Below are 26,796 nucleotides of genomic sequence, written 5' to 3' on the forward strand. Positions count from 1 at the left end.
CCAATTTATGGTTTCAAAACATGTTCATGTAATTTATCTAATTTGGATACCATTATAAATAACATTGTGAATTATGTGAGGCAGCATGTGATGGACAATTTCTTGAGCTTTCACTTTCATCTTGGCTGGGGCTATTTTTTCTTCTGCTGAAGTATTTTCTTGCTGAGGCTATTACTTTTTCTGTTGAAGTATTTTCTTGCTCAAGTAAGAATTTCCTGAATTTGTCTCTGGGCATGCTGTGAAAGAATAAAGAATATTAATGTCTGACTGATTTAAAATTGCTAAAGTTCTGCCATCTTCTTTTCAATCTTATGAGACGTCAACTAGAAATTTAAGATTAAAGATACATACTCGTCTAGTTCTAATATAGATTTTAAAGGTCATCAATATTGCCAGCAATGTTAGAACTGTATTTTAGAGCAAGTCAAATAATAATTATGATAATAATTAAAAAAAAATAATTATACCACCTAACACTTGAGTACTTGTCGTGTCTCTTGCACTGTGCTAAGTGCTTACATATATTAAATAACTGAATCCACACAACAATCCTCATTCTACAAAGAAAGTAAGCTATAGTGATATTAGGTAATTTTGCCCAAGTTTCCAGAGCAAGGGAGTGGTGAGTCAAGATTCACCCAGGCATTCTGGTACCAGAGCCAGCACTCCCAACAACCCCCCCACCAAGCTGCCTCTACTGAGAAATTTTCAGTAGAATAAGAGATAAGAGTGTTTGCATTTAAATAGTGCGTGAGGATGTAAAGTCAGAAAATAATTTGTTTAAGATATTACTTCATTAATTGATACCCTAATGCCTATACCATACCAATCACTATGCAAGTACCATAAAAACTATGATCTCTGCCCTGTTGTTCTTGGGCTAGGAAAGGAAATGGATAAAATAATACCTTGAATAGGAAGCAAGACTCAGGAAAATCTTAATTTTAGGGTAGTGAAGACTTAGGCATGCTTAAGTGGTGAAAAACAGGAGCCACTATCATGGAGAATTTGAAAATTCATCACAGACATTGATCTATCAACTTTCAGAGAGTGGTAATTTTCAATTACAATAGTCCCCTTATAGTCACAATTTTTGAAGTTTTGACACTATTGATGTAAAACATATAAATCAATTAGAGTCCTAGAAATTTGGCATTATGTGGTTAATGTGACCATCACTGACAGCTAAATTCAGTTGCAAACATATTTTAAGTCTGAATTATCTGCTCTGGGTGTCCACACTGGTTAAATTTCTACTTAGTATTTTGTAGAAATAGTTCCAATGTAATATTCTTCCCTCTACATCACTCATTTCTACTTTTTTACTATTTTTATGCAAACTGGTTCGCAATTATAGAGTTATACCTTATCAAAGGCATTTTTTCCTAAGGGCAAAAAAAAAAAAAATCTGACATAAAAACTAGATGATGCTATAAATTCTTGCTTGCTTACTTGATTTAGCTACCTAGCTGTCTGGCTACGGCCTGTATTCCAAAAGCATGGATTTACAATGCAGGCATGTAGTGATAGAAGAGGTTTGTATAACTTAAAATGACTGGATCTCTAGAGGCTACCTTGTTTCTCATATGAAGGGTGTTTCAAATGAGGGCATGGAAACTAGTAAGTACTGGCTTCTATTTTTGTTGTACACCTTCCAGAAATTTTTGACTGAAGACTCTGTGTACTAGAGTTCTTTCCACACAGAGCTGACTGATATTTGAAGAAAATTTTCATTTCTCCAACCAAGAAAAATATGATTTATCTTTTCCAAGCTTCACTCTTGTTTTTAAATCTATGTATTTTTACTTGTGGAGAAGTTATACAAGGTAACTGTGTTCATCATTCTACGGTAAGAATTTCAGCAATATTATTTCAGCTAGGAAAGCATGATTATATAGTTTTCAAGATATATATTAGATGTTTGAAAAGATTAATTACAGTACTCAATATAATTTATGGGAAAATTAAAGTGTTTATTTAGAAATGCTGAGACTTATGCTTAAATAATATTACTTTTAAACTTAGGAAACCATAAACTGAAGATTGACTCTTAATACATTTCTTGTGAAAAATTGTTAAAGAAATTGCAGGCCTTGGTTAAAAACTAGCCAACAACTTTCCAGTTAACTTTAATAATGAAATATCTGGTAGGTAGTAAAAAAATTCACTTTGCTTAAAAAAAACTATTCTAGAAACTTTCATACTTCAAATATAGTCTTGTGACTGGTTACCTAGGAAATGTTAAAATTTAAAATTAGAAAATTTTATTCAAAACAATGTCAGAGTGATTGATAGCTAAGATAGTGTATGTAATACTATGAGTAGATTGTGATTTGAATCTCTATACATTTAGATGTTGGCTTATAATTTTTAAATGTTATAAACTGTATTTACCACGGTATCAATACTAAATTCCAAAGTTGAAGCAAGAATAAATTCTAAAAAAGCTACAGAAATATTAATAACAATTCTCTATACTAAAAATTTAAGAATCTTATTTAGATCTAAAAAATATAGTTGTAACCTAAGTTTTTGAAAACATCTACTATGTCAATTATTATAGGAGTTTAGGGGAAACAGCAAAAAGTTAAAAGTAGATCTATGTAACAAAATGTAAGCATCTTTTTGGGCAAATATCTTTTATATTGTGATTAGCTCTTTACCTTTCTCTCAATATCCAGGTCAAAGAGGACAAAGCTTGTTATTATTTTCTTTAAATTACAGAGTTATTCTAAATCACATAACTTATACCAAAGGATGTTTTAACATTAAAAAAACCAGTAGTGTGCCAACAAGAATAGATACCTTTGGAATGACATCTGTAATTGGCTTTCTTTCTTTTTTCTTTTTGAATAGTAGTTAGTACTTTTTAACCTCCTACCCCATCTTACACCTTTCTCCTTCCTTCTCCCCACTAGCAATCACAGGTTTGTAGTTGGTTGTTGGCTTTTTATTTTAAGTTAAATTTAATTTTTTAAAAATTTATTTTATTGAAGTGTAGTTGATTTACAATGTTGTGTTAATTTCTGCTGTATAGCAAAGTGATTCAGTTATACATATGTAACTGAATATATATATATATATGTCTTTTTTCATATTCTTTTCCATTATGGTTTATTACAGGATATTGAATATAGTTCCCTGTGCTACACAGTAGGACCTTGTTGTTTATCCATTCTATATATACGGTTGCTGGCTTTTTAAAATGATATCTGTTGTTGATTTTGCAAAGCAAAATTCCGTGCTTTTTTTCTGTTATCACTGCTACCTTTTTAAAAAAATTTTTTTAACTTTTTATTTTATATTGAAGTATAGCCGATTAACAATATTGTGATAGTTTCAGTTGCACAGCAAAGTGACTCAGCCATACATATACACGTATCCATTCTCCCTCAGACCCCCCTCCCATCCAGGCTGCCACATAACATTGAACAGAGTTCTCTGTGCTATACAGTAGGTCCTTGTTGGGTATCCTTTTTAAATATTCAGTGGTACCTTTTAAATCTATGCATACTTTACCTTTCAAATCTGTAAATACTTTAGCTTATACAAAAGCGACAATTCTCCTGCACATTTTCCCCAAATCACGATTCCTAATAACTAGTGGCAGAAAGTGTTTTTGGCATAGAAATGTTGTAGGCATCTCAGGGAACCTTCTTAGTACCCATTCAAAGAATTTCAAATTGCACAATTTCTGGAAGAGGGATGGTCAGAACTATATCGCACATGGAAATGTGTAGAAGTTAAAGGTCAAGGCCATAGAGCCACCACACGAGAACGTAGACCCTAAATGATTCCTTTTGGAATTGGAGAAGAAAAAAAGAGAGCAAAAATAATGAATCAACATATATTTATTGTTCATACCTAGAATTTACCCATAAGGTTTATTTGTGGAAGTTTGAACTAACCAGTTAATTATGTTTTTTTCTAATGATCATCCTTGTATATGTCCTGAAATCTCATCTTTTTTTCTACACTCTTCTTATTTATGACATATTAGGTAATATAACATATTTCATATATTTTTTCTTATTTGTATTTTTTTTAATATAAAGGATTCTCCAGTAGTTAACATTGTAGAAGATGAATCTAATGCAAAAGGTGAAAGTAAAAGTAATGCTACTGTTTATAAAGAAGATTGTGAGGAATCATGTGATGTTAAAACTAAAATTACACGAGAAGAAAAACATTTCATGTGTAGTAAGTATTAAAAATAACCACAATTGGGCTTCCCTGGTGGCGCAGTGGTTGAGAGTCCGCCTGCCGATGCAGGGGACACGGGTTCGTGCCCCGGTCCAGGAAGATCCCACATGCCGCGGAGTGGCTGGGCCCGTGAGCCATGGCCGCTGGGCCTGCGCGTCCGGAGCCTGTGCTCCGCAACGGGAGAGGCCACAACAGTGAGAGGCCCGCATACCGCAAACAAAACAAAACAAAAAACCTCCCCCCCACAATTATACAGGTATATGATTTATTATTTCTAGGGTAGAGATGGAAAAATATACCTTAGCATTTATGTGGGTCATTTTATATATATCCTGATCATCCTAGGCCAGGAGTTTTATGTGTTTGGCACATAGTAGGTGCTTCGTAAGTGTTTGGTAAATGAACAAATCCTTCTTCTGTATAATATGGCCCAGTGACACCAACTAGCCACAGAGGGAAGGGGCGAGCCACAACGCACTGATGGTATCAATTCACCTAGCACTATTTTCTTACTTCCGTCTGAACAAATGGCAAATTTCACCTGAGTTTTGAGAAGGAATTCTCTAATATTGAGTAAATGCTACAATAGATATAATACAAATTCACAGCGAATTTATGTAGCAAAGCATAACAAATAAAAAGTTTTAAAATCTCCATTTTTGTTTAAAACTAGTAATAGTGCAGTAATTTTCATGATCTATTTATATGTACATAGGCAGTGAAATGAGACAGGGGATCAGAAAGGGAGGAGGTTCTGATCCAGTTCTTATAGGACTGTAACTCCTAGATCAGAAAGTATAAAAAGCTCACTTTATCGTGTTTAATTCTATGTGTAACACAGGTATCTCAGGCTTCTCAAACCTATGAGTGTGGCTTTAGATCCATTAAGACAGATATCTAAATCCAGGGAGTATCTAATAGAAAGTGAGAGACTGAAAGTAAAAATGAGAGATGAAGCTGGATGAGGTAGATTTTAAAATATCATGAATTATTAATGTAATTCTACTGCTAGAGTAAAAGTTAGGAACATAGAAATAAATAATTTTTAAAAGAATAATGTATGCCATAATGTGTCACTCCTTTTGTTGTAAAGGACATCATCAGTATAACTGAATAAACTTGGATAAAATCTGAGAAGTACATGGTAGTCAATATTTATTTCCTGATTTTTATGGCTGTGTTGGGGAGAATGTCTTTGGTGTAAGAAAAACACACTGAAGTATCCAGGGGCATCATGGTGGCATGCTCAAAAGAATTAAGAAAAAGTTCTTCATACTGTTCTTGAAACTATTCTATAAGTAAGATTGTTTTAAAATAAAAACAAAAATACATAGTAAAAGTTTAACCAGAAACCAACCAGCTAAAACTTTTGACTAAGATTTATTATGAGTATATATGTATGTGTGTTTGTAGTTTGTTTATATAAAAATGTAGCATTAATAGAAAAAAGTTAAAGAAAGATTTACTTTTAAAATTAACTTACATGATATGGAATTATTGCCTTTTACTTTCTTATGTAGTAAGAATTGATGAGTCTTGGACCTCCTGCTTCTGTACCTCTCATCTTATAAAGTGAGAATTGATATTCAGAATGTTGTCTCGCATTTATATCAGATTAACTTATTTGGGGGTAATCTAAATTATTAGGAAGCATACTTTCATTGCGAGGTATTGAAATAATTGTTTTCTTGGATAATCCTGGGTTAAACAAAAAAGTACTAACTAGAATATGCAATTCTATGTATTAGATTGAGCTTTATTGTTACATATTTATCCAAAATCATTTTGAAATTATTTTTCACTGTAATTGTTTTCTATAACAAAATAATATTTAGCAAACACATTTTGTTATGATTTAAGGAAATTTGCAAAATTCTATTGTTTCTTATACACGAAGTACCAAAAAACTACTAAGAAATATGATGGATGAGCAGCAAGCTTCCTTGGATTATTTATCTAATCAGGTATGGATTTTTTAGAATTGTGTCGTTATTGTATGTGTACATTGATATACTTAGCTAGAGGTATAATTGTTTAATTTTTTAATTTATTAAAGTCCATACATCTATTTAGTGCCTACTATGTTAGAGGCACCATAGTAAGCCTCAGGCAAACAGAAAGCAATAACAACAAAAAAAGATCTTCACTTAAAGCTTATACAGTCTAAGAGAGCAGAAAAATGTATTGAAAATGTTGTGACTGCTGTCAGAAAGATGCACCAAAGAAATTCAATATCTGAGCTATGAGAAGTATTCCCAGATGACAGAGATTATGAACTGAATCATGAAAGATGGATAAATCCTTCAAAGGTCACAAATGTGGGGTAAGAAGAGTAGGACCTTCGATTCTGGGGAACTGCTTGAAGTGGTGCAGGGGTGGAGTGGCTGGTGAGGTTGAGGTGTATAAGGAAAACTGACTTAAAGAAATAGGAGCTAACTCATGCCACACCAAGGAGTCATTGAAGTGTCTGAGCAGGGAAATGCGATGATTAGATTGACAGCTAGTGAGGAGGATGACTTGAGGAAGAGCAGAGGGAGGAGACAGGGAGATCAGATAAGAAACTACAGCAAAGTAGGAGGCAAGATACAAAGAACAGATCTGCAAGAGCGGTCAAATGCAGAACTGGGCAGATGAAAGCAATGTGTAGGAGGAAAACAGTACTCAATTTAATGATTGCTATTTAGTAATGCCTTTCTTTACTGCTTAGAGCAGTAAGGAATTCAAAAGAAAAATGGACATTATATATATTTCAAAGCTGGATTTATAAGAGGCTTAGAGATATCACTTATAAAATTCAGCTAAGAGAGTTTTGTTCAAATATAAATTTGCTTAAATGTATGCATGTGTGTTTAGGTTAATGAGCTCATGAATCGAGTTCTCATTTTGACTACAGAAGTTTTTAGAAAACAGCTGGATACTTTTCCTCACAGACCAGTTCAGTCACACGGTGAGAACTTTGGTATTTCACCCTTTTCATACTTGTCTTTTATTGCTTAAAAATTTCCTGGACAGGTTGGAGCATTTAGAACTTTTGTTTAAAAAATACAGCTCATTATCATCTAACAGACTGGAGGAGTAATACCTGCCAAATTTCAACCCAGACAATGTGTACTTTCCTGAATTGGGAAGCTTTTCTGACCATTTGAAAGCTATTGCTGTATACAGATATTCTGAATCTGTTGAAAATAACATAGTTTTATGTAACTGAATTCAGGCTCTCCTTTTACATTTTAATATTAATAATCAATCTTCAGCTAGAAGAAAAGAAGGTCTCAGAATTCCTCCCACCTGTAAAAACTATTTTTAACATGTTTGAGATGTTTCAAATTGGGACATAAAATTTAAAAAGAAAAAGAAACTTAAGACAAAAGAAAGTGGAATTTAGCACTGTTTATACTAAAACAATATATAGTAATTCCTAAAGTCATGGGTTTCTAAGAAAAGTACCCTATATATCTTACAGTTGTGAATTAATAACAAAAAGTTCCAAGCAAGTAAATACTTATTGACAGCCTAGTGAATGATCTTTCTTTTATCCTTACAAAGAGAAGGAAATAAACTGTTACTGAGAATCACCTATGTGTCAGGTACTATGACAGGCACTTTCACATGTTATTTTTTGTTATTCTATTATATCTCATTTATTTCCCATAAGTGAGTAGTGTAGGTAGGTAGTGTAACATGGTGGTTATGAGCATGGACTCTGGTGTCAGATCACCTGTCTTCAAATCCCTCATCCACTGTTTCCTTGATATCAGTTTCCTCATCAGTAAACTGATAGTACCTACCTCATATGGTTCTTATGAGGATTAAATGAATAAATACACCAAAAGCTCCTAAAACATTGCTTGATGCATAGTAAGACAGTATAAGCGTTTGCTATGATGATCTTCATCATCAGATAAGGAATATGGAGCCCAGAAACATCTGAATAACCTGTTCATATTTATTTGGTTGGTGATGGCAAAGCAGATATTCCAACTCAGATTAGTCCTTCATTGTAAACTTCTATTATCATATCTCTGAGCATAAAGTTATTATGAAAATGTCTCTTAGCAATTCAGAAGAAAGGCAACAAATCTATATCTTCTAGAAGTGAAGGGGAAAGCAAACAATTTTTCATAGCTAACTTTTTGTAGATGAGATTTTCTGCATGTTTACTGTGCGCTAGGCACTGTACTAAGTGCTTTATATTGATATAATGTCTTACTATGTAAATCGTCAGAATAACACTATGAAGTAGATAGTATTATTATTATAACAATATTGCACATGAAGAAAAGTAGTTAAGTAACTTAGTTAATGGTTCTGGCTAGTAAATATTAGTACTAGGAATCTAACCCAAGCTTCTGGTTCTGAAGTATCAGGCTTTCATGTGTTTGTTCTCTTGGTAACTGATGCTGTAAGGGTTGAATTTGTTTTATCACATTTATAAAAGATAACACAAAGTAAAGTAAACTATAACATCATATCTACATACATATCTACATAAAAGATAACACAAAGTATAAACTATAATATCATATCTACATAATATATTTACAATCCCCTAGAAAGGAGAGTGCTTAAGAGAAGGTGATTATAGACTGCTACAGTTCTAGCTATTGTGAACAGAGCAGGCTCTAGCCTCAGCATCATTTTCTCTGGTGAAGAAAGTGATTTCCCCTTCCTCTCCCTTTGCCTGATTGTAATGGTGGGCCCCAAAACACCAGAATCTCTGAAATTTCAAATAGTGGAGAAAGGATGTGTCAATAGTAATTAATCTACTTATTCCTTTGGATTTTCTCCTCCTCATTCACACAGATTTCTGTTACATATTATGTTCCCAAAATAAGCCTAGATTTCTGAAAGGGCATTATTTATTGGACAAGAGAATGCATAATCATAAAATATATTAAATAAATGTTGATACCAAATGGAATACTAATCAATAACAGTGAGTTAGTTATTAGTGAAGGTTTATTGCAGCATAACTTATTCAATCCCAGTTCCTCCACCTATCTAGTTTCTTCTTATTTCTAAAGTTGAGATAATTTTTCATTTTCAAAAAGTTAAAATCATCATCATTACTGAACATTTTAATAATAATAATTTCAGATAGCACTGTCAATTTTCTTTTATAAAATGATTGTCTTAAGTGTATATGTGGAAATATCCTAAATAACTAATTTTACTTTTCTAGGTTTAGATTGTACTGATGTTAAAGATACCATTGGTTCTGTCACTAAAACACCAAGCGGTTTGTATATAATCCACCCAGAAGGATCTAGTTACCCATTTGAGGTAAAGTTTTCCCTTATTATATGGAATAGGATAGGCATCTAATTTATTTAAATAATATTAGAATTTTAATTGTTTTAATATTTTATTTTTTCTTAAAAATTTTAAAATAAATCAGTATAAGTTCCAGTTTCAAAATTTTTGTTTTCTGGAATTCTTTGCCCAAACCACAAACCAATAAAAGAACTAGAGGGTCTTTCACTTTTCTATTTGAGTGTTCATGGTTACACTCTTTAAAGTAAATCCATTTGGTGCAAGATCTTATATTATCCTTACAGTAGGCAGAACTATGCAAAATAAATACTTACTTGCTTGAATTAGCTTATGGATATTAAAAAATAATTGTGTGCTTTGCCTTGGGGCTTGCTAAAAATACTTTAGTTTCTCTTCCTACACTTGGTTATACTTTCTTTGGATGATAAGTGATTTTTTGTGATTGTATAAAAAATTAATAATTAAAAAATCCTTTCACTGAATTGTGAGACAAATTGAGAAGCTGATCCATTTCTTAAATCAAATAAAATAAATTACTCATATTTATCCTTAGTAGTTCTATACCATGATTTCTAGAAGAAAGTTCTACTAGAAATTGTGTTATTAAAATTAGTATTATAATGTTACTATATTACATATAGTGTATATAATATATAAAAATTATATATATATAATTTTCTGGTTACTTTTTTGTGCATAAGAAATTTATAATACCAATATCATACCTTATTGATAGTCTTTATTAAAATATTAAAATATATTTTCTAAACCAGTTTCTCGTCTCAGAGTTACTAACGTTATTTTTTTGACATCTATTGACAGGATGTCAAAAATTGGGAATTAAGTGGGAAATAATTTTAAGTTACCTAAATTACTTCACCTACAGATTCAAAAATGGACCTGAGGGGCTTCCCTGGTGGCGCAGTGGTTGGGAGTCCGCCTGCCGATGTAGGGGACACGGGTTCGTGCCCCGGTCCGGGAGGATCCCACATGCCGCGGAGCGGCTGGGCCCGTGAGCCACGGCTGCTGAGCCTGCGCGTCCGGAGCCTGTGCTCCACAGCGGGAGAGGCCACAACAGTGAGAGGCCCGCGTACCGCAAAAAAAAAAAAAAAAAAAAAAAATGGACCTGAACAGATGTGGAAAGGGAACGCTTCTAATTTTGTGAAGAGTGGGATGCATAATTACCTCTTTTGTGGGAAAGTGTTGGTTCCCTAACTTCCTCCACACTGCCTTTTTCTGTCTGTGTGTGGGAAGTTTCTGATGGGGAGGATTGGTCTGATTTTCTCGCTGTGTCACTTCTATGGGTCCCCTACGGTTGTCCTCTTAGAGGCATTTAACAGAGCACCACAGATGCACCTATGAGTGCCTGCTGAGATGGGGCACAAATCATGCCTTTCTGTCTGAAAATCCCAGTCTGAACACAGGCCTTCCAGGCTTTTGGAGGAAAAAAGCAATCAAAGACAGGCACACAGGCACATTTAACACTGTTTTTTAAAAAATCAGTGTTTTAATTAAAAGGAAAAGTTAATTTATAAAGAAATACATCACTCTGCCATATCAGATTGGTACAGTTATTACTCAACTGAAAAATATTTATGGAGCTGAGGAATAAGAGGGTAACCTTAAAATGCTACAAACACATATGTTAAAAAACTGACTGATACAAGGACCACAATTAGGTTTGTTTTATAATAAACAGTATTATTTCTAGAGATTTAAAAAAATCTGAATACATTAATGACATACAGTTGCATTGAAACTTTCAGTGGAAGTATCTTCTCTTTCTCTAGGCTTAAGGGTGAAGTATGAGTTTTATATAAAAGAATGAAAATAATATTATATTATTTTTGTCTTTTCTGGGTTTATTTTAGGTAATGTGTGACATGGATTACAGAGGAGGTGGATGGACTGTGATACAGAAAAGGATCGACGGGATAATTGACTTCCAAAGGTTATGGTGCGACTATCTGGATGGATTTGGTGACCTTTTAGGTCAAATTTTATTTATTTCTCCTCTTTTTTCTTCGTTTTGATAATATGCCTATGGACTCTGTCTCTATTGGTCAAATAGTTAGTAAAAATAGCAAATCCTTGTGAATATAAAAATATGACAAATTACCCTCTGGTTATATGCCAAATTACTTAAAATAAATAGGTCTTCAGTTGAGATATGAAAATCTTTATTTTTAGTTGAAATATGATTTGAGTGAAAATTCTAAATTGTGTTATTTATTAAGTATTGACTATGCTCCCAGCAGAATTCTGGCAGATACTCAATAACTATTTGTAGAATGAAAACCTGAATGAGTAGGGACCTTGAAATTCTTGAGATTTGTGTTGTGTCTACATAAGCAAATGAAATAGAGAATTGAGGTCCATAGCTGTAGGAATTCAAATTATGTAAATGTCAGTAAAAATCACTATGCTCAAAACTTGGAAAATGTAAACCCCAGGTGAACTGTAAAATCTGTTCACGTTATTACCAAATGGCAGCATCAACTTTTGCGGGTGAATAGAAGCACCAGTATTTCTGAACCCTACAGAATTTTACATTAATTGGAACATTTGCAGGTGACTTTGATCATTTTCATGCTCTTATTTTAAGTTATTGTTGTTATAATTTAGAATCTTTAACTTCCCATAATAATGTCATCCAAGGATTTAATAAGTGGTGGTGTTTGTCCTACTGCTAAAAACCCTACAGCATGCCAATGATGTTAGAAGGGACATGAAATGTAATAAAATGTCATAAGTAAGGCCAGATAGCTGCCATGCTATGGAATGCATTTGAAATACTTGTGTTTTCTCAGCATTACCTCCAATTTTCCAGTAAGGGCTGCCTTCTGAATTGAGCTGTCATAGATCTGCAGGCTCTAAGTTGTTATCTTCCTTACTTAATGCTTATGTCCATGGGAAAATTATCTGAGTTTTGACAAAAAATGTCTTCAGGAAGGTATACTTCACATAAGCAGACTGCTTTGTACTTGGCCTATTTAAAAAAAATAAACTTAGGATTAAGGAAAATGTATTGTTCAGTTAAATCTGAGGTTGGGGTAGAGGGGAAAGATGGCAAGGACACTTAAATTGTAGTGTCAGACTGTGAGAAACTAAGCAGGCCCACCTTCCTTCTTGTACTTCTTTTTTACTTCCTATACTCCCTTTCTTCCAGTATTTCTTCAGAATACTTTTCAGTTCTAAGTGGGTATGTAGCTAAAATGCCCCTGTAAGGCCTGGAGAGTGACTTAGTATCTTAGCTATAGTTTTAAGATTTGAATTCTGTCACATTGTCTCCCAGCTCTTGAAGTTTGTTTTGACTAGATCCTTACTTCCTTCAGTAATTTCATGATTCAAGCAGAGGGATATACTTCAGAGCAGGAGTGTCTACATTTAGGTTATGCCACAGTGGGTAGAGGGAGGTAGAAAGTCATTGGCTAGAACATGCAAGAAGAATGCAGTCTGAATTAAGGAGTTCAATAATCCATCTTGGACCTATAATCATCTTGAAAATATTGACCCTTAACCTGAGTATGCTCCAGTGTTGCTACATTATGTCTTCATTCATAGGTAACTGATGAGCTTCATTACAACAAAGAAATATTTGTTCACAAAATATTATTCTCAAAGACAGAAAAAATAATTTCTACTGAGCATTTTCAGAAAATATTTCTTTAGGAGTTGCTGATTTGGAGGCTAAACCTCTTATATTTACTGGTACACATCATTTTGTTACCTGCCATAATATTTGAACTCATTTTTTGTTGACATGCCTTAAGGTAAAACTTGACTTTTTACGTGATCTTTAAATGAATTTTTGAATTTAATTTGGGGAGATAAAAAAATGAAACAGAGACTAGTTATCCCAAGTCTAGTAAAGTAGAAGTGGGAAGATACACATATATATATGTTTTGGTAAATTAGGCAAACACTGATAATTTGAACCAGGGCAATCTAGTCTCTCAAATAATTTATGTGTGCCATCTTGGAGTTATTGAAACACTAAGCAAAGCCAAAGACTTAATAACAAAGGGTTATTCTAACTTGTATTAAAATATATTTAAAAAAGCATTTTTTTTTAAACAGGTGAATTTTGGCTAGGGCTGAAAAAGATTTTTTACATAGTGAATCAGAAGAATACCAGTTTTATGCTGTATGTGGCACTGGAATCTGAAGATGACACATTCGCTTATGCATCATATGATAATTTTTGGCTAGAGGATGAAACAAGATTTTTTAAAATGCACTTAGGACGATATTCAGGAAATGCTGGTAAGTTTTTTTTTCCTAAAATTACCCAAAAGATTTAAATATAGCTGACTCAATATTAGATGAAGATAAAAGTAATGCATTTCTTTTGGTATATGACACATAACTGATAACAGAATAGGTTAGGAATGAGAAAACTGGCTAAGTCTTGAGTTATGAAACTCTGCTATGATGGTTGCATCATCTTGTGATTTTGAAGTGCTTTATACACTTTAAAACAATTTTGCCATATGTAACCACAATTGATTATTTAGATAGCAAATCTGTGGGGCAGGCTGGGAAGGCATTATTTACATTTTCATGTACTGAGAGGCTGGTGTTTAGAAGTCATAGAATGTTAGAGCTGATCTTCACTCTTCTCACTCTGCAGGTTAAGAAACCTGAAAGATTGACTTGCCCAAGAGTCCCAGCTCATCACATCTGAGCAAGGGCAAGGACCCAGGTTGATAGAACAACTAGTTTAGTGGGGTTTTTTTCTTTTTTTGGCTATATCTCAGTACATCTACTCATTTCTAAATAAGTTAAATTTTTAGAACTTCAAAATACTTGATATTAAATTCATATTTTGATGCTGATATTTTTAACTTGAGTTAATACTAAATTCAGCTCTCCTGTTCATTGCTCATCATTGTACTTGTTCATTAGGTATGTTTAGTGTTAGAAATCCAAAAATGAATGAGTTATGTTCCCAGTTCTTTAACTAATCACAATATAGAGAGGGAGATTAAATAAAACTGAAAACACAGAATACCGATAGAGATTTGGGGGCTAAAGAGAAAGAATTCCAATGGATTACATCCAGAGAAGGGTAGTTTTCAACAAAGAATTAATGGTAGGGTCAACCTGGGGTGCTTTGTGAAAGTACATACTCATGCAGAATCTGATTCAGTAAGTTTGGGCCCAGGTATTTGTATTCACTAGATGGATATGTTGGCATCCTTATAGTTGAGAATCACTGATCTGTACTTGGAGGAATGGATAGGCTTTTGGCAAATGAATGTTGGCAAACAGAGCAGCTTGAGTCAAGGTACAGAGGGAGGAAAATTACTGGGCATGAGAAGTTGTCTGTTATGGATGGAATCTCTGATATCTGAGGGGGTTTAGACTTAGGATATTAAGTAAAAGTCTGAAATTTAAATATTGACATATAGGGACAATTTTAAGGAGTTATATAATTTTTGAGGCTTCATCTCTAAAAGAGTAAAGAACTATCTAAATATGGAACATACAATGTTAGGAAAAGTTTATGTGGGATTTCTCTAGAAGATGACTAGGATCTCATTAGAGGATACAATTTATAATGGCAAGAATTTTTTCATTTTGGAAGCCTCAAATTTTGTCATGCCTTATTCTGCCTTTTCCCAATAAAGTTAAGTAACTTTCAAATGTTGATCACATAATATAATCAAGATAAAGAAAAAGATGTCAAAAGAATGTAAAGATAGCAGTATAGTTAAGTATGATCAGGTATTTGGTAGAGGTGAGCCAGATATTTGACTTTGAGCTCAGAGCAAAAATAGAAATATGAAATTTGAACATTTGAGGAGCACAGTTGTTCCATGAGGACACATTGTCCTGGTTCTAAAACTTGAGAGACATTTCTCTGGGTTCTTAGTGAAAACAAAGTGTCATGTTTTCTAATTACACTCGGACAGAAAACGTAACAGTGAGTTTTAATGGGCCATTTCTTTAAAAATAGACCTATGCATTATATTTTTAGAGTAAATTATTAAATATAATCCAGTGAGGAGCTCATATAATGTATGATCCTTCTGATGGTTGGACTTAACCAGGGAGAGTATCTGTGGAGAGATCACATAATTTAGGTAATGCTCCATAAGTGTTGTCTTTCTCATTTGAACTTCTGAAAGGTTTTGCACCATGTGGTATTGAAAATGATATCCTCCCTGCAAATATGTGCAATTTTGGCATTTTGTTCCTATGAAGTGCATGGTCAGAGACAGGGCTGGGGTACAGGATAGGCCACTACCATTAGTGAAGTTCTCCAGGTTCCTCAAAGACATCTCAAAAGATGCCAAACATTTGGAATATAATGAAACAAATGTGGGCTTTGAATTCTTCAAAGATTTTACATAGCTTCACTTTTACTTAGTGTTTCAAACATCTTAGCAAATTTTATCTATAAGTGAAATCTAAGTACAATGGGACTAATTAGAATCTTTTATTTATATGGTTTAAAAGAAACAAACAAACATGACTTCTACCCCTGCTACTTAGTTAGCCAGGTTGCCTTGGCCAAGATACTTAATCTTTGAAGATTACTGTGACTATCAGGGATATCACACATAGAATGTCCAATGTAAGTCTTTAAAATATGGTGGTGTTTTAACTACTATCCAATTAGTATGCATATCATATGGAGAGCCATGAAGAAAAGGCATACCTCAGTGGTATAGCTGATTTTTTTCTTGAGGGCATTGGGCATTTAATATAAACTTGGTGGCCACTAAATAAAATCAAACAACTTTTGCAGTTATAAATTTGTTCCTGAAAGGTAGAGGTTTCACTTTCATCCATACCTCTCTATCTAAAGTGATGTAAAATGGTACTGGTATAAAAATTTGTGTGTAAATTATTTTCTTTCCCTAAATTACCAATTACCATATTATTCTTCCCCAAAGTATGACAGGTTTATACACCATATTTTTGACCTAAATTATCTGCTTCTGTCTACATAGCCAAGCTTCCATTTTGTGATTTTATATCGAATGCCTACTTATTCATGTTTACATATTCTGAGCCTATTTATATGAAATAATTGGAATGACAAAATTGTAGAAATGGAGAGCACATTACCCCTGGTTACCAGGGGTAAGGGATGGGATTTAGTTTTTAAAGCATATGAAGGAAACTATCATTCAATTTATACTGCTACTGTTTGGTCCTTTCATACAATTATGCAACGATTTAATAGTTTTCAATTTATTAACTGATAATATGCAAAGTTTTCCTAGGCCATCACAGACCACCATAATTTGTTCCTACAAACGTCTACTTAAACATGCCTATCATGTTGAGGAATTTATTACCAGATTTTGGCATATTGCACCCGGAGGAGAGATTTTAATATAATACCTATTAAAATATAATTTAAACCTTAGTTCTGGGATGTAATGCTTTTGCATAATGGGTTGGTAAAGGTTGATTAAAATTACAAAAAATGCCTTTAAATTTCGTCATTAAAAAAATCTATTTTACCTAGGTGATGCATTCCGGGGTTTCAGAAAAGAAGATAATCAAAACGCAATGCCTTTTAGCACATCAGATGTTGATAATGATGGATGTCGCCCTGTATGCTTCATCAATGGTCAGCCTGTGAAGAGCTGCAGCCACCTCAGTAACAATACCGGCTGGTGGTTCAACCAATGTGGTCTCGCAAATCTGAATGGCATTCATTACTTCCCTGGAAAATTGCTTACAACTGGAATTCGATGGGGCACATGGACCAAAAACAACTCACCTGTCAAGATTAAATCTGTTTCAATGAAAATTAGAAGAATTTACAACCCATATTTTAAGTAATCTCATTTTAAATTGTAATGAGTGTTCCACAGTTATTTTTGATAATATATAAACAATTTTACATAGTTTCTCTTTTTACTGAGTGTTTCAAGCATATTAGCCAAAATTTAACCATAGGTGACATCTAGGTATTATGAGTCTAAATAGTAGTCTTTAATTTTATAGAGTTTTATAAAGGAAAACATGGTTCAATGTATGCTTTTACTACTAATTATATTAACAATATGTAATAAAATTTGTTTTGAGTGTATCGCAACCTGTCTACCTGTAGTCTGTTGTCCTTTTAAAAATTTTTCCCTTTTCTTTAAAACATATAAACCATAGTGCATTATTAGGAAAATTAAAGAATGTGTTATATTTATTTCTATATTTATTTGAAATGGCTAAATATATAATCTACAGATAATTTCTGTTGAAGACAATTACAAGGAATAATTTTGTGCAGATTAATATATAAACTTCACATAGTTTAAAAACCTTACTATTTCCAGGTGATTCCATAATATTTTACAGGTAATAAGAGTTTGCTGCAAAAATAAAGTCCTTCTTGTTTTCCTATTTTATTGTGGTTAATAAGTTTATTCTTATTTGTAATGAACTTACTATACATTTGCATACTGATCAGTTGCATTCTAAAACACATTTATATCCTAACTCTTTTTAAGGCAATAGGAATGGTATGAGCTTTAAATGAAGGAGAAAGAACAATGAATCACTGGTCTAGAGGTGGCTCTAGAGCAAGCATTTTTTAGGAAGTTGCAAGGAGTTGGAGTGGTAAGGCTTCCATGGGAAAACACAGCAAGGAATGTGCTAGAACATATTCAGTTAATTAAGAAAATTAGGGTTGAGTGGAAAAGTACTTTGTCCAGAGTTAGGGTTATACAGTGGGTAGAAGTAGCTGAAAAGTGAGGTGGGAGGAGGTCTGAATTAAAAATACATATGAGGGTATAGAGATCACGGTGAGTTATCTGAGTACAGCAGAGGGCTTAGTTTGATCAGAACATAGAACCTGATCTGAGTTCAGGGATGAGCAAAAATGACATAGTCACCTTTCAAGATTGCTTTCACTTTGATCTCCTCACCAAACAGTGAATAAACCGTGTACAGATTATAGACAGGATACAGTTGCAAATGGTTGAGCACGGTTCCCCATGGCTTCCCGTCCATCTCATAGAGGCGCAGTTGAGATTCTGTGTCTTTACATTGGGGTAAGATGTCTACTAGGTTGCAGGAGCAGAGAACTGTAGGTTCACTGCCTGCAGTGATATGAGTACCAGAAACAAATTTATATACAATTAAGGAAATAATTTTGCTACTCAGCAAGCTACGTCTAATGTGTGGATTCTGGACCTTGAAATTCTTGGTCCTATACAGGGGAATCTCCTTTATTGTACTGCAAGGTCTAAGGGCTTCACATTTTTACCCTACCATAAAGGTTATGGAGATACTGAGGGTAAAAGCAGAGTGGGAATAAATGTTGGGATGTTAAGGGAATGACAGACCCAGACAAAAGCAAGAAATTTTAATTTCTCTGGGTTTGGGAATAAGAAGATGTATTTGACTTTGAATGGGTAAGAGACAATGGCCCCCAGGATGCCTTATGAGAAAGTGTGAAAGTACTAAGAGGCCTCAACCCCCACTGCAAAGGAGAAGCTATATTTTGGTTAATAATCCTGAGCTTCAGACTTCCAGAAATGAAGTGACCTTAACCTTGGGAGAAGTATCAAGACAACGGTTCCTTTTTTGCTCTCTACTATTCCAACACCATGCCCACATCTCTTAGAAGTAAGCATAAAAGATTGGAGTATCATACCCAAGGTCTACATGACATCATTGTAGATTCATTCTTTCAGAATCTGAGGACTTCTCTGGATAAATGGTCCCATTTAAAAATACAAATAATTTATTATTTTGTCAATTTAATTATCAGTAAAATTGAAACTGTGTCCAGTTAAAAATCAAAAGGAAACTATACAGATCCAGAAGCTTCTCTCTATACCAGCATATATTAGTTATAAATAAAAAGGTTAACATTCAAAATAGCTTTGAGAGCTATAGAAGTAGGCTAATAATCTATTTAAAAATAATTATAAAATTACCAAGAAACATAAATGACTCTAAATAGCAGCACAATCATGTTCTTTGAATAGAGGACTTGGTGCAAATATCCCCAGATGTATGAATGGAGTAGTGGGTTTGAGAACCAAGAGCAGTTTGGAGTTGCAAGAACAATATGTAAGGAGGATTTAGGTCATGCCAAGGAGATCACTGACACACTGCTTCACTGACATATATGAAATAGGGTTTATTGGGGAAAAATGTACAGGCTGGCAGGTAGGAGAGCCTACTTATGCTAATGAATAGTGCGTTCTGGGAGGACATTTTTGTAACAGTACAATTTCATGGTGGAGAAAGTGGCTTTGTTTGAAAGGGGGAGCTCACTCACTCAGCAGCTGGTACCAGCTTGTTCTTTCCATTGAGCCACTGCAGATCCTCTGAACCTGTTCCTTTATACCAAAGGGAAGGAGACTATTTGGATCTGTCACCAAAGTAATCCATAAATTTAACATAAGGACACCATGAATTGCCAGTACGATTTTTTTTTACTTGAGAAAATTTGAAGCGCTTCTGGAAGTGTAATGAATGAGAACAGATAATGTTTGAAAAAGAATTGATCTTGTAAATATATTAGTTTTTAAAAATTATTATGGGACAACTTACCACAAACTTAATGACTTTAAATTAAATGACACTCATTTACCAGCTCACTGTTCTGCTCAGGGTATTATGATGCTCAAATCAAGATGTCATCCTGGCTGAGCTCTCCTCTGGGTTCAGGAACCTCTTACAAACTCATTGGTTGTTGGTAGAATTTATTTCCCTGTGGTTGTAGGATTGAGGCCTCAGTTGTCCATCTAGTTGTGAGCTGGGACCACTCTCAGCTCATAGAGGCTGCCTGCGGTTCCTTGCTATGTGGTCCGATGTGCAGTTTATAGGGTGGATATTTGTTTTCTTCCAAGGCAGCCAGAACAGCTCTCTAACTTCCTATTCTGCTGCCAGCTAGACCAGCCACAGAAAGCTCACTGCTTTAAAAAGAGCTCATGTGATTAGGTCAGACGCACCTGAATAATCTTATCTTCAGGTTAACTGATTTGAGACCTTAATTATGTCTGCAAAATCTTTTTGAAGCCGTACATAAATTAGTGTTTAATTGAATAACTAGGAGAAGGTATATGTAAAACAGAGTCTGGAAATCTTGAGGCCATCTTAGAACTCTGCCTACTGCAATAAAGTGACAAAATAATTATTATGAGGAAAGCAGAAAGGTCGGTAGAGTACAAATTCTACAATTATTAAAAAGTATATAATGTAGTATACAGGAAAAGTAGAGTTTTATATTAGTGGGGGAGGAGACAGATTGAAAAATGGCAAAGAGGGAAAATTACTAAGAACTTGAAAATAAAAGGAACATCTAATTGTACAAAAATAGATTACAGATTCATTAAACACATTAAAAAGCCCAAATTATTGGATAAATATTAGGCAAACGTTAACAGTAAATCTTTTATTTCAAAGGCATAAATAGTTTTCTTTAAAAATATCTTTATTGGAGTATAATTGCTTTACAATGATATGTCAGTTTCTGCTTTATAAAAAAGTGAATCATGTATACATATACATATAGCCCCACATGCCCTCCCTCCCACCCTCCCTATCCCACCACTCTGGGTGGTCACAAAGCACCGAGCTGATCTCCCTGGGCAATGTGGCTGATTCCCACTAGCTATCTATTTTATATTTGGTAGTATATACAAGTCCATGTCACTCTCTCACTTCGTCCCAGCTTATACTTACCCCTCCCCGTGCCTTCAAGTCCATTCTCTACGTCTGCATCTTTATTCCTGCCCTGCCCCTAGGTCCTTCAGAACTTTTTTTTTTTAGTTACCATATATATGTGTTAGCATAAGGAATTTGTTTTTCTCTTTCTGACTTACTTTGCTCTGTATGAGAGACTCTAGGTCCATCCACCTCACTACAAATAACTCAATTTTATTCCTTTTTATGGTTGAGTAATATTCCATTGTATATATGTGCCACATCTTCTTTATCCATTCATCTGTCGATGGACACTTAGGTTGCTTCCATGTCCTGGCTACTGTAAGTAGAGCTGGAATGAACATTGTGGTACATGACTCCTCTTTCTGAATTATGGTTTTCACAGCCCAGTAGTGGGACTGCTGGGTCATATGGTAGTTCTATTTTTAGTTTTTTAAGGAACCTCCATACTGTTCTCCATAGTGCCTGTATCAATTTGCATTCCCACCAACAGTGCAAGAGGGTTCTCATTTCTCCACACCCTCCCCAGCATTTATTGTTTGTAGATTTTTTGATGATGGCCATTCTGACTGGTGTGAGGTGATACCTAATTGTAGTTTTGATTTGCATTTCTCTAATGATTAGTGATGTTGAGCATCCTTTCAAGTGTTTGTTGGCAATCTGTATATCTTCTTTGGAGAAATGTCTGTTTAGGTCTTCTGCCCATTTTTTGATTGGGTTGCTTGTTTTTTTGATATTGAGCTGCATGAGTTGCTTATAAATTTTGGAGATTAATCCTTTGTCAGTTGCTTCATTTGCAAATATTTTCCCCTAATCTGAGGGTTGTCATTTCATCTTGTTTATGGTTTTCTTTGCTATGCAAAAGCTTTTGTTTCATTAGGTCCCACTTGTTTATTTTTGTTTTTATTCCATTTCTCTAGGAGGTGGACCAAAAAGGATCTTGCTGTGATCTATGTCATAGAGTGTTCTGCCTAAATTTTCCTCTAAGAGTTTTAGAGTGTCTAGCCTTACATTTAGGTCTTTAATCCATTGTGAATTTACTTTTGTGTATGGTGTTAGGGAGTGTTCTAATTTAATTCTTTCACATATAGCTGTCCAGTTTTCCCAGCACCACTTACTGAAGAGGCTGTCTTTTCTCCACTGTATATTCTTGACTCCTTTATCAAAGATAAGGTGACCATATGTGCATGGGTTTATCTCTGGGCTTTCTATCCTCTTCCATTGATCTATATTTCTGTTTTTGTGCCAGTACCATTCTGTCTTGATTACTGTAGCTTTATAGTATAGTCTGAAGTCCAGAAGCCTGACTCCTGCAGCTCCATATTTCTTTCTCAACATTGCTTTGGCTATTCGGGGTCTTTTGTGTTTCCATACAAATTGTGAAATGTTTTGTTCTAGTCCTGTGAAAAATGCCATTGGTAGTTTGATAGGGTTTGCATTGTATCTGTAGATTGCTTTTGGTAGTATAGTCATTTTCACAATGTTGATTCTTCCAATACAAGAACATGGCATTTCTCCCCATCTGTTTGTATCATTTTTAATTTCTTTCATCAGTGTATTATAGTTTCCTGCATACAGGTCTCTTGTTTGCTTAGGTAGGTTTATTCGTAGGTATTTTATTCTTTTTGTTGCAATGGTAAATGGGATTATTTCCTTAATTTCTCTTTCAGATTTTTCATGATTAGTGTATAGAAATGCAAGAGATTTCTGTGCATTAATTTCATATCCTGCTACTATAATAAACTCATTGATTAGCTCTAGTAGTTTTCTGGTAGCATCTTTAGGATTCTTTATGTGTAGTATCATGTCATCTGCAAACAATGATAGTTTTACTTCTTCTTTTCTGATTTGGATTCTATATTTCTTTTTCTTCTTTGATTGCTGTGGTTAAAACTTCCAAAACTATGTTGAATAATAGTGGTGAGAGTGGACAACCTTGTCTTGTTCCTGATCTTATAGGAAATGGTTTCAGTTTTTCACCATTGAGGATGAAGTTGGCTGTGAGTTTGTCATATATGGCCTTTATTATGTTGAGATAAGTTCCATCTATGCCTACTTTGTGGAGGGTTTTTAAGATAAATGGGAGTTGAATTTTGTCAAAAGATTTTTCTGCATCTATTGAGATCATCATATGGTTTTTCTCCTTCAATGTGTTAATATGGTATATCACGTTGTTTGATTTGCATATAGTGAAGAATCCTTGCATTCCTGGGATAACCCCCACTTGATCATGGTGTAGGATCCTTTTAATGTGTGGTTGGATACTGTTTGCTAGTATTTTGTTGAGGATATTTGCATCTATGTTCATCAGTGATATTAGCCTGTAGTTTTCTTTCTTTGTGACATCTTTGTCTGGTTTCGGTATCAGGGTGATGGTGGCCTTGTAGAATGAGTTGGGATTGTTCCTCCCTCTATTATATTTTGGAAGAGTTTGAGAAGGATAGGTGTTAGCTCTTCTTTAAATGTTTGATAGAATTCTCCTGTGAAGCCATCTGGTCCTGGACGTTGGTTTGCTGGAAGATTTTTAATCACAGTTTCAATTTCAGTGTTTGTGATTGGTCTGTTTTTATTTTCTATTTCTTCCTGGTTCAGTCTCAGAAGGTCATACTTTTCTAAGAATTTTTCCATTTCTTCCAGGTTGTCTATTTTATTGGCATAGAGTTGCTTGTAGTACTCTCTCATGATCCTTTGTATTTCTGCAGTGTCAGTTGTTCCTTCCCCTTTTTCATTTCTAATTCTATTGATTTGAGTGTTCTCCCTTTTTTTCTGGATGAGTCTGGTGAATGGTTTATCAATGTTGTTTATCTTCTCAAAGAACCAATTTTTAGTTTTATTGATCATTTCCTTCATTTCTTTTTCATTTATTTCTGATCTGATCTTTTTGATTTCTTTCCTTCTGCTAACTTTGGTTTTTTTTCTTCTTCTTTCTCTAATTGCTTTAGGTATAATGTTAGCTCGTTTATTTGTGATGTTTCTTTTTTCTTGAGCTGAGATTGTATTGCTGTAAACTTCCCTCTTAGAACTGCTTTCACTGCATCCCATAGGTTTTGTGTGGTCTTGTTTTCATTGTCACTTGTTTCTAGGTATTTTTTTGATTTCTTCTTTGATTTCTTCAGTGATCTCTTGGTTATTAAGTAGTGTATTGTTTAGCCTCCATGTGTTGCATATTTTACAGATTTTTGCTATAATTGATATCTAGTTTTATAGCATTGTGGTTGGAAAAGATAATTGGTACAATTTCAATTTTCTTAAATTCACCAAGGCTTGATTTGTGACCCAAGATACGATCTATCCTGGAGAATGTTCCATGTGCACTTGAGAAGAAAGTGTAATCTGCTGGTTTTGGATGAAATGTCCTATAAATATCAATTAAATCTATCCGGTCTATTGTGTCATTTAAAGCTTATGTTTCCTTATTAACTTTCTGTCTGGATAATCTGTCCATTGGTGTAAGTGGGGTGTTAAAACCCCCCACTATTATTGTGTTACTCTCGATTTCCTCTTTTATAGCTGTTAGCAGTTGCCTTATGTATTGAAGTGCTCCTATGTTGGGTGTATATGTATTTATAATTGTTATATCTTCTTTGATTGATCCCTTGGTCATTATGTAGTGTCCTTTCTTGTCTCTTGTAATATTCTTTATTTTAAAGTCTATTTTATTGGATATGAGTATTGCTAATCCAGCTTTCTTTTGATTTCTATTTGTATGGAATATCTTTTTCATCCCCTCACTTTCAGTCTGTATGTGTCCCTAGGTCGGAAGTTGGTCTCTTGTAGACAGCATATGTACGTGTCTTGTTTTTTATCTATTCAGCCAGTCTATGTCTTTTGCTTGGAGCATTTAATCCATTTACATTTAAGGTAATTATTGATATGTATATTCCTATTCCCATTTTCTTAATTGTTTTGGGTTTGTTATTGTAGGTCTCTTTCTTGTGTTTCCCGCCTAGTGAAGCTCCTTTAGCATTTGTTGTAAAGCTGCTTTGGTGGAGCTGAATTCTCTTAGCTTTTGCTTGTCTGTAAAGATTTTAATTTCTCTGTCAAATCTGAATGAGATCCTTGCTGGGTAGAGTAATCTTGGTTGTCAGTTTTTCCCTTTCATCAGTTTAAATATGTCCTGCCAATCCCTTCTGGCTTGCAGAGTCTCTGATGAAAGATCAGTTGTTAACCTTATGGGGATTCCTTTGTATGTTATTTGTTGTTTTTTCCTTGCTGCTTTTAATATTTTTTATTTGTATTTAATTTTTGATAGTTTGATTAATGTTTGTCGTGGCATATTTCTCCTTGGATTTATCCTCTATCAGACTCTCTGTGCTTCCTGGCCTTGATTGACTATTTCCTTTCCCATATTAGGGAAGTTTTCGACTATAATCTCTTCAAATATTTTCTCAATCCATTTATTTTTCTCTTCTTCTTCTCGGACACCTATAATTCGAATGTTGGTGCATTTAATGTTGTTGCAGAGGTCTCTAAGACAGTCCTCAATTCTTTTCATTCTTTTTTCTTTATTCTGCTCTGCAGTAGCTATTTCCAGTATTTTATCTTACTGGTCATATATCCGTTCTTCTGCCTCAGTTATTCTGCTATTGATTCCTCTAGAGAATTTTTAATTTCATTTATCATGTTGTTCATCATTGTTTGTTTGCTCTTTAGTTCTTCTAGGTCCTTGTTCATCATTTCTTGTATTTTTTCCATTCTTTTTCCAAGATTTTGGAACAGCTTTACTATCATTACTCTGAGTTTTTTTTCAGGTAGACTGCCTATTTCCTCCTCATTTGTTTGGTTGGTGGATTTTTACCTTGCTCCTTAATCTGCTGTGTGTTTCTCTGTCTTCTCATTTTGCTTAACTTAATGTGTTTGGAGTCTCCTTTTCACAGGCTGCAGATTCTCAGTTTCCCTTGTTTTTTTGTTTTCCCCCAGTGGGTAAGGTTGGTTCAGTGGGTTGTGTAGGCTTCCTGGTGGTGGGGACTTGTGCCTGTGTTCTGTTGGATGAAGCTAGATCTTGTCTTTCTGGTGGGTAGGACTGTGTCTGGTGGTGTGTTTTGGGGTTTCCCTGACCTTGTTATGATTTTAGGCAGCCTCTCTGCTAATGGTTGTGGTTGTGTTCCTATCTTGCTAGTTTGGCATAGGGTGTCCAGCACTGTAGCTTGCTGGTCTTTGAGTGGAGCTGGGTTTTAGCATTCAGATGGAGATCTCTGTGTGAGACCTTTTGCCATTTGATATTACTTGGAGCCAGGAGGTCGCTGATGGACCAATTTCCTGAACTCAGCTCTCCCACCTCAGAGGCACAGGACTGACACCCTGCCATAGCACAGAGACCCTGTCAGCCGCATGGCTCAAAATGAAAGGGAGAAAAAAAGAGAGAGAGAAAGAAAAAAATAAATTAAATAAAATAAAGTTATTAAATTAAAAATAAAAAATGTAAAAATTAATTAAAAAAAAAAAGAGAGACAACCTTGGGACAAATGGTAAAAGCAAAGCTATACAGACAAATCACACAAAGATGCATACACATACACACTCACAAAAAGAGAAAAAGGAAAAAAAATATATCTATATATAAAAAAAGAGGATGAGAGCAACCAAATCAGTAAATAAATCTATCAATGATAATAAACTCTAAATATTAAACTAAGGTAAACATAAAACCAGAAACAAATTAGATTTGCAGAAAGC

The 26,796-nt window shown here is 34.2% G+C and overlaps 1 protein-coding gene across 1 annotated transcript; it reads left to right on the forward strand.

Annotated features, from left to right (window-relative positions):
- Window positions 1-1,505: 1,505 nt before the first annotated feature.
- ANGPTL5 (angiopoietin like 5) lies at window positions 1,506-17,536 on the forward strand. Its single transcript, XM_032641262.1, has 8 exons — window positions 1,506-1,849; window positions 4,056-4,200; window positions 6,064-6,167; window positions 7,057-7,150; window positions 9,386-9,486; window positions 11,349-11,469; window positions 13,558-13,743; window positions 16,964-17,536. Exons 1-8 carry the CDS (start codon window positions 1,754-1,756, stop codon window positions 17,281-17,283), a joined length of 1,167 nt encoding a protein of 388 aa, XP_032497153.1. The 5' UTR covers window positions 1,506-1,753; the 3' UTR covers window positions 17,284-17,536.
- The last annotated feature ends 9,260 nt before the right edge of the window (window positions 17,537-26,796 follow it).

Source organism: Phocoena sinus, chromosome 8 (assembly GCF_008692025.1).
Source record: "Phocoena sinus isolate mPhoSin1 chromosome 8, mPhoSin1.pri, whole genome shotgun sequence".
Taxonomy (NCBI): Eukaryota; Metazoa; Chordata; class Mammalia; order Artiodactyla; family Phocoenidae; genus Phocoena; species Phocoena sinus.